Raw genomic sequence first — 16,625 nt, forward strand, 5'->3', positions numbered from 1 at the left:
ACGTGAAATAAATCTATCAACACTTCTGAAGTGCACTAAATCAGTTAAATGTTGCTGCGCTAAAAAAGATCTGCATATATCATCGATACATAAATGTACACCAAAGTCTCTCAAGGCTATAATAAAACATCATGCTAAATATTAGCTGTCAAAATAAAAGCTTTAGTTATTAATCTCTAACAGCCTCGTGTACAGTATAAGAAGGCTCCACATCCCAAACAAGGCGACTAACTACCTTTAGAAAATTAGACTATAGTAGTAGATTATATTCAGGTAGAATAGTTTCATCTATGCACAACTCAGTCTGACAAGCCTACAAAAATAAATAGAGTAATAAGTAGAGTAGATTTATATTCTGAGACACAGACGGCAGAAAAGAAGCTCTTTCACTTCCTGTCACGCCTCGACGTCCATCTGAAACCTGCTGTCTGACACATCGATCGTCACCTGAAGCATCTGGAACGGTTTCTCTCCTCCGCCCACCTGGTGTCAGATTCACTCGAGCACAAGTGATTAATCTTGTTTTTACAGGGTATAAAATGCAGGATTATCCTCAGAATATCTGCATTTTTTCTGCGCTGTCTCTCTCAGATGTCTGCACTTTCGTCGCTACCTTTTTATTTGGGGTCGACCAATAATGGTTTTTCAGGGCAAATACTGATACCGATTATGAGCAGTTTACGAGACCAATATATGCATTTACAATAAAATGAAAATCAGTATTTTGAATTTGGAATATAACAAACTTAAAGGCAAAGCTTTGTTTAAATGTTCAAATGTTTCCTCGAAACTGAAAAATTCAATATCATATACAGCAACTTCCCAGCTACAGTTTTAATAAAAATGAATAAATAAAAATAACTTTCTGGGTCTTTACAAAGTAAAAGTTCCTCCTATGCTGACACTTTATTTGCACTTTTCACTTAATTAATTTATCGGTAATCGTTAAAATAAAATACCGATACGGATAATCAGCAAAATGCCAAATATCGGACACAATAATCGTCCAGGGTGATAAAATGTCGACCCCGTGGTTTTGATAAAGCCCTGACCTCACCTGAGCGCCATTAAATGTCCAAAAACATAGAAAATAATGAGAAAATAAGAAAACAGGCAGAAAAAATACACCACCACACGCTGAGTGCGTCTTAACTGATGATTAAGAGGAATTACTTCTGTCTGTTTGTTGTTTTTCAGGACAAACCTGCATCATATAAGAATTAATTCCAGTTTCACAAATGCAAATATCTTTTTTTTCACTATAAACTGAATTTTCATAAACTTTGAACTCACCTTTATCTTTAAGTCACCTCTGAAAAACCATTTTCTATGCAAAGGCTTGACTTTTATTTCATTGATATTGTTTTATTTTACTCTCTTATGTAGCTCCTTTTGTTCCATGTCGTATAACTTTTTAAAGTGATTCATTTTTTTTTTCATTGTTTTGCAACTTTGAAAAGCACTATATGTACTGAAGCTTAATATTATTTTCATTAATAATAATTAGCCAATTATTAAAAGAAATAATCAAAACACTGATAGACGTTTTTGTTCGTTGTAGCACGGCACAAACTGGAATCAATATTCAACTTTTTGCTTTGTCAAAGTGAATTATTTGCTCTGCATCATTTTTTTTCTTTCATACAGAAATTAATCACAAGTACCTTAATTATATACAAATATATTGCCACATAAACAACATTATTATAACTTCAAAATAAATGCTTTGGGCATATTTTAAATGAATTTTTGATGCACAGCTAATCACTTGTGTAGATTTTTTAGTCACTAAACTATAAGATAAAGGCAGTTAACTGCAGATAAAGGTTAATTAAAGGATAATGGAGTCGACAGCGTGATGTCGTTTTGTCTGACTGACAATCCAAATCAAAACGATACGTGAAACTGGAACCTGTTTTAGTATTTTTGCTTGAAAAATATCTCAAAATAGATGCAGATCAAAGAATAACTCTGATTTGTTTTTTCTTACCACTGAATAAACTCATCGCTGATTATGAATCTGACACCCAGCAGATGAAGATGAACGGCTCCTTCCTGTTTACTGATGATCGATGCGTCACTTTCTCTCACATTTGGATCAAACTTCATCAGTCTGACAGACAGCAGGTTCTTCATGATCTCATCATCATCATCATCACCACCATCATCATCATCACCATCATCGTCGTCATCAGCCTCCTCCTCGTCGTCCTGGTCTGTATCACGGTGCTTTGTCTTGATAAGAAATCTAACTGTGCTTAAATCCAGCAGACATTCGTAGACTGTATGCAGGAGATTCGTCTGTGTGAACTTGTTCACTCTGCGGCGTTGTGGTGAGCGTCCAGACTGGGGAGGGCCGGGCGAGACGGGCCGGGGACAAAACGCGGAGTAAAAACAGCCGAGGTTTGGGGTGAAGCAGCTGCCTCTCGGGGGAAACCGATGCAGGAGAGAAGAAACTACTGAAGTTCTTAAAGTGGCAGATTTCTGCGAGGCGACCTGGTTTGTTTCCCCGGATGAAGCTTCTGCAGCCGTGAGACCAAAGCGAGATATCCTCCAGCGTGACCACAGGATTACGGGCAGTTTGGATTCAAAGAAACGTTGGCACATTTCAAACACACAAAAAAAGAGGAAATTTCATTTTGATGTATATGAGACATCCGGAGCTGGATTCCTCTGCGCAGATCAGCTGACCGGGCGGAACCGAGCCACGTAAGCGCCACAGGATGGGCAGTAGGGGCGTGACGGCTCCGCGGGGAGCTGCTGGCAGAGCGAGCACAGCTGGGGGTCCCTGCGGGTCCGGGGAGGCTGGCGGGAGTCAGTCCGCTGGAGGGGCAGGTGTTGGCGGGCGGCGCGGGGGTCCCAGGAGGAGCCGACAGTCCTGTAGTCACGGCGCCAGTCGGTCTCAGGGGGCACATCAAGGCGGAGCGGCTGGGCGGGGGCCTCCCCCGGCACCCTGACGTGGTGCTGAGCGTACTGGGAGGACCCGTTGACTTTACTGGGCAGCGATGGTTGCCGGTAGTGACCGTTAGTGGTTGTGTTGGCAGGGCGGCGAGGGCGGGACAGGGTGGCATAGAGACTCTGTTGGCCCGGCGGCGGAGGAGCAGGGCCGGCTCTGGGTCTGGGGAGGGAGGCGGTGGAGGAGGAGGGAGGCGGCGCTCGGCGAGGAGCTCGGGGCAGAGTGCCGTAATTCAGCGCGACGCTGTGGAGGCTTTGACCTGAGAGAGCCTGATGCCTGTCAGACACAACCAGAAACTGCTGCTGGACGCCTGGTCCAGATCCTGAGGAGGAGGAGGAGGAGGAGGAGGAAATGGGAAAAACAATTAGAATACAATGTGAAAAAGCTGTAAACAAAACGCTGAGTGACAAAGTCCATCATCGTGCTCTGAATCTTAATTTGTCAAACTTCTGAAATCAGTGAGCCGCTAAAAAAGATCAAATCTTTTAATGTTTGCTGAATTTCAGACTTGTGAAGGACCTCCTGCTGAGAGGAGACGCCAGGAAACTAGAATTTGGTGGTGGTTGTGGAGTTTTTTTGGTGCTGGTGGAGAGTGGAGGTGAGAGTGGAGGTGAAGGGCCAGCGGGTTACCTGAGTGTCCCCAGGTGGAGTGGCCCGAGCTCGGGGGCCGTGATGTCTGCAAGGGAGGGTGCTGTGGAGGAGGTGCAGGAGCTGAGGGGCCGTGGTGTCGGGGTTGGTGGTGTTGGAGGAGGTGGTGGTGGTAGGAGTGATCTGTAGTGAAGGAGGTGGGGGAGGAGGGGATGTGCAGGGAGGAGGTGCTCGGGCGTCGGAGGAGGGAGGAGGAAGAGGAGGAGTGCCTGAGAGGAGGTCTGGACACAGAGGGGTCCTTCAGGGCGAGGAGGAGGACAAATAAGAGGAGCAAATGAAAAGAGATGAAGAAAATGAGGATGTTGGAACAAAGAAAGGATTAAAATAAATTAAATAAAAATAAAAGATGCGATAAATGAAGAAAAGCAGGATGTTAAAACAAAATAACATATAATAATAACAATGGGAAAGGAAAAGAAAAGAATAAAAAGTGAAAATAGGTATAAAAAAGGAGGGATGGGAAACAATATTGGAGAAAGAAAATGGAGAGGAGAAAATAAATGAAAAATTAACATGATGAAGGAATAAAAAGGTGAGAAATGACAAAATAAAATTGACATTTTGAAAACCTTATATCTTTAAATGAATACTTTACTCCCTAAATGGACATTTGTATATCAGTTAGTCACCCTGTGTTTAATTGAATTTGTCATTAAAATGTTGGTGTTAAAATTGTGTTAATTATTATCTTATTTTATCTTAATTTTACTAGCTTTATCAGATCCATCTGAAGATGTATTCTATGTATCCTATTCCGTTTTTATTTTATTACGTCTTTTAGTTACGTCTTTTTGTCTTTTATGTGTTTCTGATGTGAAGCACTGGGTGCATTTAGTTTATTTTTGTAGTTGGGCTGCATTTCTTGTATGAAAGATGCTATACATAGAAAGTTTATTATTGTTGTTATTATTATTATTATTATTATTATTATTATTATTATTACTATCATCATCATCATCATCATCATCATTAAATAACTAAGCTCATAAAGGTCCCTGTTCAACAACACGTGAGGTCACGAGAAGTAGGGAGGTTTTCTCTTGTGAGGACGCAGGAAATGAAGATAGTCAGACAAACACAAACAAACTAACGTATAAAGGCAGCCGTAGACCTGCAGCTCCAGCGTTTAGTGAGATCAAATCACTGTTTTGTTCGGTGGATTCAGGTTTTGAAGAGAGCATCGAGAAGTTGTTTTATGCTCAGTTTCCCGTTTGGGAAAAACTGAGCATAAAACTGTAAAAAAGAGACTTAGATCAAACTGCTCGACTTCTGTGAGAGTTTGTAAATGGATACTTTGACATAGCTTTGCAGTTTTTAAACATAACCCTCCTCTGCTTTGGTTTTTGGCTTCTTCAGTTATTGTGGAGGCGGGCAAAAAAAACCACATTTTTCTGAACAAATTCAACGTAACACAAGGTGAGTAACTGATCATTTAGAGTCGAAGTACTCCTTCAAGATGCAAGTTTTTGTTTTCCAGAAAAAAAAGATGAAGATGAGTTACATTTGTGACTTAAAATCTGTAATTATGTTTTTTTTGGACACGTCACTTTTTAAGTCGATACGTTATGTAAACTTGGAATCAAGATGATGCTTATTTTTTATATCCAGCGTATGTGAGGTTTCTTAAATGCAGCAAAACCGACTAAAAGTAGCCGATAGACTCCTTTCTCAATGCCAGTAGACATGTATGACTGTTTTTCCTGGCGGGATGGGGTGTGTCACCGTCTGTGATGGGAGTTCAGGTGTCTCATCTGCGGCGTCAGCAGTAAGATCACAGATGAGGGTAATTCTTTATGTATGTAGTGAGAAAAAACAGTAAAATTGATGTTTTTCTTGAGCACAGCTGATTTCTCTTCATGTCAGTGGTTGAATCATTAATGAGGATCGCTGATTGCAGGTCAGGGGTCGGCATGTTTTTAGTTTAAAACTCCACCCGTGTGAGTTTCAGTGGGTCTATTACAGATAAAATCAACACTCAGACGCAGAATAAAACGCTCCGGCTAAAGTTAAACATCAGGATTCCTCCCGCAGACGCTGATATCTGGAGTCAAACCTCAGCTGTCGGTACACATCAGGCCGGCTTCGCCTCGCAGCGAGCGCAGAGGTTAAAAGCTTAATGGAAGAACTAAATCAGTGATCAATCTTTAATGCGCTGGCCTGAGGCGATTCCTGAGGGCTGAATACAAGATGGCTGAACGCCAGCGGCAACAGAGAGAGGCAGCGTGAGAGGAGCAGGCTGTGCAGAGAAACACAGGCTGCAGCTCCAGAGAACTGCACCGCTGCAGAGCTCACACGTTCACAGGGTTTCACACCGAACATTTTCACTGCTGCAGACATTTCTGAACACGAACAGTGCTCCAAATCTGCAGCAGGGAAGACGGTGATACAGAGCGATTTTTTAATTTCACACCATTTTATCATTTACCCAGAAAAAAAGAGTTCCTAGATGTTCCTCTGTTAAGAAAGAGGTCTTTAAAAAGGCAGAAAGAACCACTTCATAAGTATAAATCTGTGAACAGCAGTTTAAAGTCTGTCTGCTCTTTTATATATTTTCTATAAAAACTATAAAATCTCTGTCCTCTTTGTGCATCGAGCACTGATTGGCTGTTAAACACTATGATATCATTTCACTGCCCTTTTATAAAACTGAGAGGCAGAATGAGCAGGACTTTTCTAAAGATAAACCAAAAAAAAGAAACAAAAAACAATTCCCTGAATCCTCAGCAAATTGGTCTGATTCCTTTCAAAATCATGGGGAAAAGGCAACTTTAAAAGACATTGCTCAAATATTAACAAAAAAATAGTTAAAAAGTTACAAAATTACCCCAAAATTAAGAAAAAAAGAAGAAAATAACCCACAAAAAGATTTAAAAAATAAAAATATACATGGATACATTTTAAAGAGAAAAAAAATAGAGAAAAAAAATAAAAATAAAAATAATCCCTCTAAATTTTCACTTTTGACTGACTAGAAGTGTGTGAAGGTATCGTTATCTGCAGAGACCCTGCCTGTATTTTCTTATTGTGCTGTGTTTATTCTGACATTTCTGGACATCAGCCTTTCAGCAGCAGAGTGCGAGGACCGGACTGCACAAAAACACAGCGACCAGGTGCCAGATCAGAAGCGGCATCAAAGAAGAGCCGCTGAGCCGGCTCTGAGAGGACAACTTTGAATGTTGTGTTAACAAACTGCAGCTGACAAATCCTCCTCATTCTGCCTCAAAGCTGCCGTGTTTTATGAATCAGAGGTGCGTTTTTGTTATTATTGTTCTAAACAGAACCAGAACCAGTGAAGATCTTTGAGTGAAGAGCAGAAACTGAAAGACTCTGCAGTTACATCGTATGAACACAAGGTGGCAGCACGTCATCAAATGAAATAAAGAGACTGAGACACACACACAGCTGATGTGCTTCCCTGCTGCGGGATCAAGAGGAGTGTGTGTGTGTGTGTGTGAGTTACTTACGCAGCTGTGGGAAGGTCCGAGGTTTTGGGGTCGGGACCCGATGACTGTTCCACTCAGGCTGCGGGCGATGCGTCGCAGGTTATCTGCGCTGTAGCTCTCGTCTTCACCTGAAGGCGGCTGTACGAAGGTCAGAGGTCAACAGTTTTACAAACTTTATTTTTTTTCAATATCCACATTCCCCTCCTGGTAGCAAAAGCTCAATTTATTCATTCATAAAAACACACATTCCTGACATTTTTCGAACTAAGTGACCATTTGAGCATGTGATGTGGAGATTAATCGCTAATGATAAAATAATCCCCAACATCTGAAAACAGTCTTTAATCAGGAAAATAGAGTTCACCCTTTTTAAAATTGTAATTAAATCTAATGATATCTGTGTAATATATACAAACAACTGTCTAACAAAAAGTGTAAACATGTAGATTATGTTAAATGTTAACGTGTAACACTTAATTTTGCAGGTTTTTCAAAATCATAATCATTCTGTGGACATTTCCTCTACAGAATTGTGTCCTTAAACATCACAGACTGGGACAAGGACATGCATTTCCTGTTTCACAGTGAGGACCTACCGCTGCGTTTCATACTACAGCGCATTCATTGTGAGCTTCATGCATGAGTGTCAGCAGTATCGTACACAATGAATCGGTCACATCCAGTTTACATCCAATCTGCTTAAAAAAAATCAATAATCTGGGCTGATTCAAGTGAAAATACGACTGCTCTAATCATTTGTTTTACAGTACATGCTGACATTATTTAAACTTCTAAACAACCGTTTAAAAACTGCAAAACCTAAAAAGTAATTAGACTAAAGTCACAAATGGCTAATGAGGCCACAGAGAGAAAACATTAACAAAAGAAATTGGGCTCATGGAGCTGTTTGACAGCCGTGAAATTACTTCACACAAAAACATGTGTAAAACAAAGACTGCAACACACACAAACACACACACACACACACACACACACACACACACACACACAAACACACACACACACACACTTAGTCAGTTGTACCTTATGAGGTGTGACCGGTGATCTGTAGGCATATCTCTCGATCTCAGCAGTCGGTGTTTTGGAGCGTCCAGATCCTGGCAGCATTCTCCTCACACCTAAACACACACAAACATACACCACACACACACACACACACGTTAATATGAACAGCAGATGCAGTAGTAACAGTACTGGTTGTGTTGCAGCAGTGCGGCACCACCACTGTGCCACTGGTGTCACTTTTCTGTAGTCTGCAGATCTCACAGGGACAGTAATCTTGACAAACCATCCACCTGCTTTTATTACAGAGGTGAGTTTTGTTAACGTTACCTTAGTGTTAATCAGGAGCTCGACAAATAGGAAAACAACTGCAGTAAATATAACTTAATAACATATTTATTTACCTGTTTTTTCCTGCACCAAGCAGGTCGGTTCATTTAAAGTCCGTGTAAAGTGATAATTAAAATGTGTTGTGAGTTTGTCACATCGCAGAAAGATATGTTATTTAACACCTGACCAAATTTGAATGACCAAAAAAATCACCTAGCATGTGAAAGGTCTCCAAATCATGAAAACATGCACAATATTGTCTGATCCGAAATGCTGGGGGCGTGTCCGCTGGGGGCGTGTCCGCTGGAGGAGCGGAGGCCACGCCCAATCCTGGGACTATGCTAATGATGCTTCTCGTTTTTATACTGCTGCATTGTCGGGGGCGGAGTTATGCCGAGTATAGCTCCAGTGCGTCATCGAGCTATGGTTTTAGGCCCGCCCAAAAAATCTTTAAACAGGAAAATGGTGAAAAAACAGTCAACCATCTAACTCCACAATTCAGTACTATATAGTAAAAGGTCTTTGTAACATGTTTTCAACAATTTTCATATCTCTGAATTCACTTTACACGGACTTTAAGTCCGGTACGTATCTTTTTTCGTTTCCATTGTGAAAAGTTGTGGATATTACCTTTGGTTCATTCAGAGCTGTCCCTATTTTTTGTCACCCCTCTGCTTGGGGTACCGAGCACACAGATAAGACTCTAAAAGGTGGAGCTAAAACACAGTTTGTTTGTCAGTAGAGAATCAACACTCTGCGCTCAGCGCTGAACTGTTCACACCATGTAGGTTTTACCTACATTAGTAAACTACAACATAAAGTAAAATAAAGTTTTGCAGCCTGTAATCACAGCTGCAGACTAATATTTCTGTTTTAATTTACTGGGCCGACTGCCATCAACTTTTGAGGTGGAACATTTACTCATAATTTCTAATGCATGAGTCGATGACTTGAATCCATCAACACACCTTAAATTTCAGTATGACATCTTTGACCATTTCATCCGTTTTTGTCGTCTCTCTTGGATGCAGATGCAGTGAATCTTCATGCGTTTAAAAAAGTATATTAATTGTGACCGGATTATGTAAACTGCTAATATTGTAATCCTCTCTCTGAGAACAAAACGTTTCAGAGCGTTGTTCCTGTGCGCTCCAGCAGCACCAAATGCCTGCTGTTGCCTGAGAAGGAGTCAAAGCATAAACCCGCTATTTATAAATATCCCTGAGAGAGACGCTCACTCCAGCCTGCTCCTTTATACGTTTTGAAAATGTCGCCATGCATCCCTATTCTGTGGGCACTAAACGGGGTGCAGACTTCACTCTGAATCTCCAGTGAACAAGGAAATACAGCGAGTGCTGCCGGACGGAGCACCAAGGGAATAAACCCCGCCCACATCGGGCTGCTGTGACTCAGAGGTAGAGCGGGTCGTCCTCTAATCCAAAGGACAGCGCTTCGATCCCCGGCTCCTCCAGTCAACACTCAACATGTCAAAAACCCCTTTGGCAAGATACTGAACCCCAAATTGCTCACGATGCTGCGCCATCGGAGTGTGAGTGCGTGTTACTGAGTAGCAGGTGGCACCATGTATGGGAGCCTTGGTCACCAGTGCGTGAACGTGTGTGTGAATGGGTGAATGTGACGTGTAGTGTGAAAGTGCTTTGAGTGGTCAGAAGACTTGAGTGCGGTCCGTTTACCGTATAAGAGGTGGAAACAATACACAGATGCAGGTTTGTAGGAGTTACTTTTGGCTCCACAGATAGTATACTGAAGAGTTTTGATGGAAACACGGCTTTATTTCCTACCTGGTTTGTTGTTGGTTGGCTGCGGACTGACTCCTCGGCTGCCCCGGTGCATGCTGGGAGCCAGCAGACTGGCCTGGTACAGAGAGTCCAGCTCCGACAGCTCCTCACCGGGCAACGCCGCTGCTCCCCCGCCTCCTCCTGTAGCATTTAAAGAGCCGTAGTATCTGTTGACGTTCTCCGCCCAGCGTTCCACAGGCAGGGTCGCTCTGTAGTCCTGGCTGGGGGGCGGGGACGAGGTCCGACCGGGCCGACTCACAGGAGGCGGCAGGGGGACGTTGGCGGGGGAATCTGGGGGTGAGTAAATGGGCGACCTGTTTGGCGGGTCAACGAGAGAATCAACAACATCAGGTGGGTCGGGGTGTAAGCAGGACCAGCTCCTGGTTGGATAAGAGGACGAGGGCGGAGCGAGCCTGGGGGTGGGGCTAGATGCAGGGGGCGTGATCTGTGATGGTCGGGGGAAATATGGCGCCTCCTCCATCATCAGATGACACCTGTCGCTGGTGCCAACAGGTGGCGGAGACTGGGCCCTTGTTGGAATAGAGACAGGGGGTGTTCTGGTCCACTGGGCAGGACTCTCCACCTCCTCAGGTGGAGGGGGCGGAGCTAAGTCTCCCAAGGGACTTTGCTCCCAGCTGTCCATGCACAGAGCAGGGAGGGACCCAGTGTTGGTGAGGGGTTTCCCAAAAGGAGAGCATGGGCCTCCTGTCCCACTGTCCTCCCTGGGTGAACCTGTAGGGGCCCCGGTGTTGGAGGTGCCGTCAGACAATGAGTTTGTTTTGGGTGGGAGGGGCTTAATGTGGCAGAGAGAGAGAGGCGGAGCCTGCTGGTCCACACTGGCAGCTGGTTGGTCGCCTTGTGTCTCCGTCAGAAGTATTTGGAGCGGGAGAGGCTTTTCACTGCAGAGAGAGAGAGAGAGGAGGTGGTGAGGAAGTGTGTGTGTGTGTGTGTGTGTGTGTGTGTGTGTGTGTGTGTGTGTGTTGGCCTGCAGTATGTCTGGAACAGATGGTGTCATTTGAGAGCTCTGGTTGGTATGTGTGTGTGTATGTGTGTGTTTCAGAGGTTGTTTCCTGGGGAGTGTCGACGATCTCTCACCATAGCTCACACCCTGAGTGAGCCGGTTGTCACGACAACACTTCTCTCAATAACATCTCTAAAGTCCTGCTAGAGCCCCCTACAGGCTGCAGAAAGAACAACAAACGGATGATTGAATTATTTCTGAAAGGAGTTGAGAGTCTCTGAGGCATAGCTTTGTTGTTTCTGCATGTATAAACCACAGCAGACTATAAGGCGAGGAGATGCGATGTGGAGACAACAAGATCTGTGACTGGTCGGCTTGGACCGTTCGTGCTTTTTCCCGATGCCCGTTGAGACAGTGATAACGATAGCATCTGCTCTTTTTTAGAGACACATTTTCAAAATACACATCTCAGCAAAGACATCTTCGATGCTGCACAATTACTTCAAGTTTATTCTTCTTTATTAGCCCTTTTTACACAGACTTTCAAAATACTGCTGCAATGAAAACCTTTTGCTGTTCGATTTCACTGTCTTCAAAACTAACACATATTTTCATTTGCTATTTTTCTTTGAGTTGTTGCTGCTAAATCTCTCCGTGGTGGGTCAAACACATTACACACTGTCAAAGTGTCACACTTGTCCCTTTTACAACAGACTTTGAAGTCACGCTGTTATTACCTCCACTGCCAATGTAAAGGCCAAACAACATGCCCCCGATTCAGAGTTTTTACCTTTTATGTAGAAAAGTGAGGCAGAAAAACAGCGCAACATTCCCACCTTTAACAGGGAGTGTAAGGTTGGAGATACATATGCTATTTAACCTTGCCTTTGTGTGTGTCATGAGCATTTTTGTACCTGTACCGACTCAGAGGATGTGTACGAGTACGGGTAGTTAACAGCAAGTATATCTCCTGCATAAAATGTGCAAAATTAACATTAAAGTCTTGAGTTAAGACCATCAAGCGCCAGGTTCGTTAACAGATAGTTTAGTCAATTTACATCAATAAACACTTTAAAATAAACTCCATACCATTTAAAATCAAAGTAATCAGAAGTTCCTTGGTGTGTTATTCCTGTGACTCCATTATAATCATTTGTAAGTGTATAACTGCATGTTGCTGTCTGTCTGTTCTGTTAAGTCCTAAGATCCAAATGTGGTAATCTCTCAGGTGTCATCTGACTGCAGTGATTGAAACTATTTCTTGTCAAACATCAGTTGTTGCAGTGAATGTGTGCAGCTTCTGCACCTCTGATGTCACTGACTGTCAGGGGTACCCTCTTCTTCTTTAGCTGTAAATGGTGCAGCTAAACATACTAGGCTACTGCAGACGTCGACAGCAAGACCGTGTTGGGACCCACACCAAAACCTGGACTGACGGACTGTATCTGGCAACACATACTATATAGTCGCAGGGCGGATGGTTACAAACAGAGATAAGGTTGATATGCATCCTCTAATCTCAGTCTTTGACATCAAGTGCATCACTAAAATGTTAAACTACATTAAATGAGCCTCATTTAGCAGCGTCACCAGTTTTTAAAGACTTGTAAAACAGAGACAGAATGCAGCTTTTACAGCTAAAATATTTCACACACATTATTGTTGAGAGCTAGTACTACTTCCGATTGGCTGAGCAGACTACAGGTGGTACCTGGGCTGTTCCTGCAGCTGCTGCCCCTCCTCCTGTTGTTGCTGCGGTTGCTGTCTGCCTGCCTCTGAGTCCTGCTGCTGCTGCAGTTGCATGCGTTGCTGCAGACTGCGGGCTCTCCTCATGCAGCGCTGCAGCCGGCTGTGACTACTAGCTCCGCTCTCAGACGCCACCAGCTGCAGTTTGGCTGCAGCCAGGTCACATGTCAACACAAAATATACAACAGAAAGAAAAAAACACAAAGAGAGGAAAGAATGAATAAAGAAAAGAAGCATGCAGAAAATAACTTATGATGATTTCATGAAAAAAACACACCTGACACAAAATCAAATATCAGACTGCTGACATGATGGTGCTGTGACTGTGTGTGTGTGTGTGTGTGTGTGTGTGTGTGTGTGTGTGTGTGTGTGTGTGTTATGGGAATGGCAGGCATGAGAAAGATCAATAATTCTGATTTGGTTCTCAGTGATGAAATGGTGAAATTATATTGACAGAACATTAAATTAACAGAATAATAACCAAACATGTCGGACCAAACTAACTCAAACCAGGCAGTCAAGCTTCTGGAGAGTGAGGCGGCTCTGACGGGCTTCTGTTAGAAGAGAGGAGGCTTGACTCACCGCTTCGCTATTTGTTCCCTTCCATTTTAAATATTTGATGCATGTCTTAAATCTGTCTGTTAACAACTCTGACAAAAACAGATGAAGAAATGCAAAACTGTGCGGTCTAATTAGCTCTGAGTTTCCTGCAGTGACGACAGGGTGCTGGACGAGGCTGTGTGTGCTTGTGAGTGTGTTTGTGAGTGTGTGTGAGTGTGTGTGTGTGTGTGTGTGTGTGTGTGTGTGTGTGTGTGTGTGTGTGTGTGTGATTGACAGATCAAACAAAATGAAAGTCTAAATATTGTATATGTTCTCAGAGACACACAGACACGCTGGAATCTCACTGGCTGATGTCGAGCTGTTATCAGCAGGCCACTGTGCTGCCTCTGGTTGCCATTAGCAACAAAGCAGAGGGCTGGTGGGCGGGGGGTGCGGTGACCTCATTCACAGTGTGAATATTTGGTATGAGATATTATGTGTGTGTGTGTGTGTGGCAGGTGTCATGTGTGTGAAGGAGGCAAAGAGGGTGGAGGCAGGGTCAGGGGGTGGGGAGGGAGGAGGAGCTTACAGACGGCTTCGTTGACCGCCGACAGCGCAGCGGCGACCTCGCCTGCCTGCTCCAGACGAACTGACTGGTCAAGCAGCAACTCTGCCTCCGACACACACCTCTCGAAGCTGTCACCTTTACCTGCAGGATAAGCACGCACACACACACACACACACACACACACACACACACACACACACACACACAGTTAATGATTCAGCAGCTTAATGGTAGGTGTCAGATCAAGAGTCAAAGTTTCTTCTGGAGGTATGGAGGAGGTAAGTTCAGTGTTACAGAGAGACAAATGTGCTCTAAATTCACCTTTATATTTCATGTATGAAACAATAATTATTCTAATCTGTTCCCATCAAAAATAGTTAATTACCTACTGAGAGCAGAAAGTTTGTATTTCTGTTTGATGTCGATGGACAAACGTGTAAGCAAAACAGTAAGTGATGTGCTACTCACTGACAGCTCAAAATCCTTGAAGGAACAATTAAAAAACAACTGAAAATCCTCCAAAACACCAAACAATATAACACAGATTTAAAATGAAGAGCAGCCAGCAGCTGGAAACACACACAGGCTTTATTACTGCGTGGGTCATTCTGTCTTTTGTGTGTCAGCTGAGTCAGGCCCTTTCAGCTGCTCAATGAGGAACATTCCTGTTGTCCGACATGACACACATCTGCTGACCCCACACACACACAAACAAACAGAACACACACAGACACACACACAGGCAGGCACACACACACACACACACACACACACACACACACACACACACAGAACACACCTTACAACAGACGAGTGACAGTTGGATCATTGATGGATGTTTCAAAGTCCTGATGTCTTTTCTTTGCTATTAATCTGCTTTCTTTGAACCCAAAGCAAACGCATGTCTAATGATGCATTGTGTGTGTGTGTGTGTGTGTGTGTGTGTGTGTGTGTGTGTGTGTGTGTGTACCCTGGATCTGCAGCTGGTCCAGGTCCAGGTACTTGCTAGGTCGGGGGTTGAAGCCGAGTGCCGCCTCCCTCTCCTTCTCCTTCCGGCGCTGCTGCTCCTCTTCCCTCGCTCTCCTCTGCACCTCTTCTTGCAGCTCGTCCAGCTCGCTGCGACCTGCAGGGGGCGCTGCACAACACACACAAACACACACAGTTATTGCTGTGCACTTTGGCCAGGTGCACACCAAAGTGAAAGCTTGCGTAATTTTATAGTCAGCAGGATGATACAAGTTTCAGTTAAGAGACATGGAGGGAGGTGAAGATGTGTCGCACCGAGGCTCCCCCTGCTGGAAGAGCTGAGCTCCTGCAGCAAAGCGCCGCTGCTCTTCGATCTGATGTTCTTCCATGACGGTCCTGAGGAAGAGGAGGAGGAGGAGGAAGGCTTCTTCATGACACATTCCCTGAAGAGCAGAAAGACAGACAGAGGGAGTCATATATACAACTGATACAATTAAACAGGACGTGAATTTAAGATAGCCTCACGTATTACGCTTGAAGTTTGTCCTGTGTGGAAATTATGCTAAAATATTAATATTATTAAATTAGCAACAATATGAACCTGTTCATTATCTTGTCTCCATTCACTGAAACTACGATAACACATAGGAGGTGATGACAGTTTGTAGGCATGTCATGCAGAGTTCTGGTTGGGATTTGCAGGTGTGTAAAGGCCCTAAAATCAGCGTATAAGGTTCAGTGCGCAGGATTTAAGGGGATATATTGGCAGAAAAGGAATATAATACAATAATTCTGTTTTCTTTACAACATAATCACCTGAAAATAGAAATCTTTTTGTTTTCGTCACCTTAGAATGAGCCCTTTAAATCTACACAGGGAGCGGGTCCTCGTTAGTGCACTAGAATAAACTCTCTTTTAAAGGGCTCTGGTCCTCTTCTATGGAGTTTGCCATGTTTCTATGGTAACCATATAGTATCGTTGAACACAAACAAACCAAACACTGGCTCTGGATGGGGCCATTCGTATTTTTGCCATCATAATTAGCAGCCCCGCCGTGACAGTCAGCATCATAAAAACACTGTTTTTTTTTTTTATGTGAAAGTTTTAATCGCCTGGTATGTTTGTCTCAGAGCGAAAGAGCCTCTGCAGAGATCTTTTGAATGATGAACACTGAATAAATTCTCATCAGAAGTTTTGAATGGTTTCAATCTGCAACCCTCACTGCTAGATGGCATTAAATCCCCCTAAATTTTTTAACATTAACAGTCCCTAAAAACCACTGAAATAGCTTCACCTGTACATTGAAAATGGCGTTCACTGGACAGATTTCTTTCTTCTTGCTGTAAAGCATTTCGTCAACGTTCTCACAGGATCCGGTTTAGACAGCAACAGAAGGGATAGTATTTTTAATAAATGACACCCTGAAAACCAGTTTCAAAACTATTGTCATGTGAACGAAAGGCCAAACCGCAACAAAAGTTTAACGTTTCATGGAAGAGCCGTTGCTGTTTAATCTTCTAAACATTTATGGATGTAAAATAATTGCTATCGTGGTTGTATGGCATTGCTCAGGTTTCCAAAACATGAACAACTACATTCAGAGAATGACTGCCACAGAACTTTTCTTTTATTATTTTGATATTTT

The 16,625-nt window shown here is 43.3% G+C and overlaps 1 protein-coding gene across 3 annotated transcripts in view; it reads right to left on the bottom strand.

The window, feature by feature from the left end:
* Positions 1-2,676: 2,676 nt before the first annotated feature.
* The window catches only part of LOC121954396 (inactive ubiquitin carboxyl-terminal hydrolase 54-like), a 54,254-nt gene continuing 40,305 nt past the window's right edge, over positions 2,677-16,625 (bottom strand). For all 3 annotated transcript variants that reach the window (XM_042501872.1, XM_042501873.1, XM_042501871.1), the window contains 9 exons: positions 15,296-15,423; positions 14,985-15,149; positions 14,036-14,155; positions 12,872-13,055; positions 10,203-11,098; positions 8,092-8,186; positions 7,069-7,185; positions 3,587-3,842; positions 2,677-3,278 (listed from right to left, as the gene is read on the bottom strand). In XM_042501872.1, coding sequence (XP_042357806.1) covers positions 2,683-3,278; positions 3,587-3,842; positions 7,069-7,185; positions 8,092-8,186; positions 10,203-11,098; positions 12,872-13,055; positions 14,036-14,155; positions 14,985-15,149; positions 15,296-15,423 — 2,557 coding nt within the window. In that variant the 3' untranslated portion in view covers positions 2,677-2,682. The remainder of the gene's footprint in view (positions 3,279-3,586; positions 3,843-7,068; positions 7,186-8,091; positions 8,187-10,202; positions 11,099-12,871; positions 13,056-14,035; positions 14,156-14,984; positions 15,150-15,295; positions 15,424-16,625) is intronic.

This window comes from Plectropomus leopardus, chromosome 15 (genome assembly GCF_008729295.1).
Source record: "Plectropomus leopardus isolate mb chromosome 15, YSFRI_Pleo_2.0, whole genome shotgun sequence".
NCBI classification, from domain to species: domain Eukaryota; kingdom Metazoa; phylum Chordata; class Actinopteri; order Perciformes; family Serranidae; genus Plectropomus; species Plectropomus leopardus.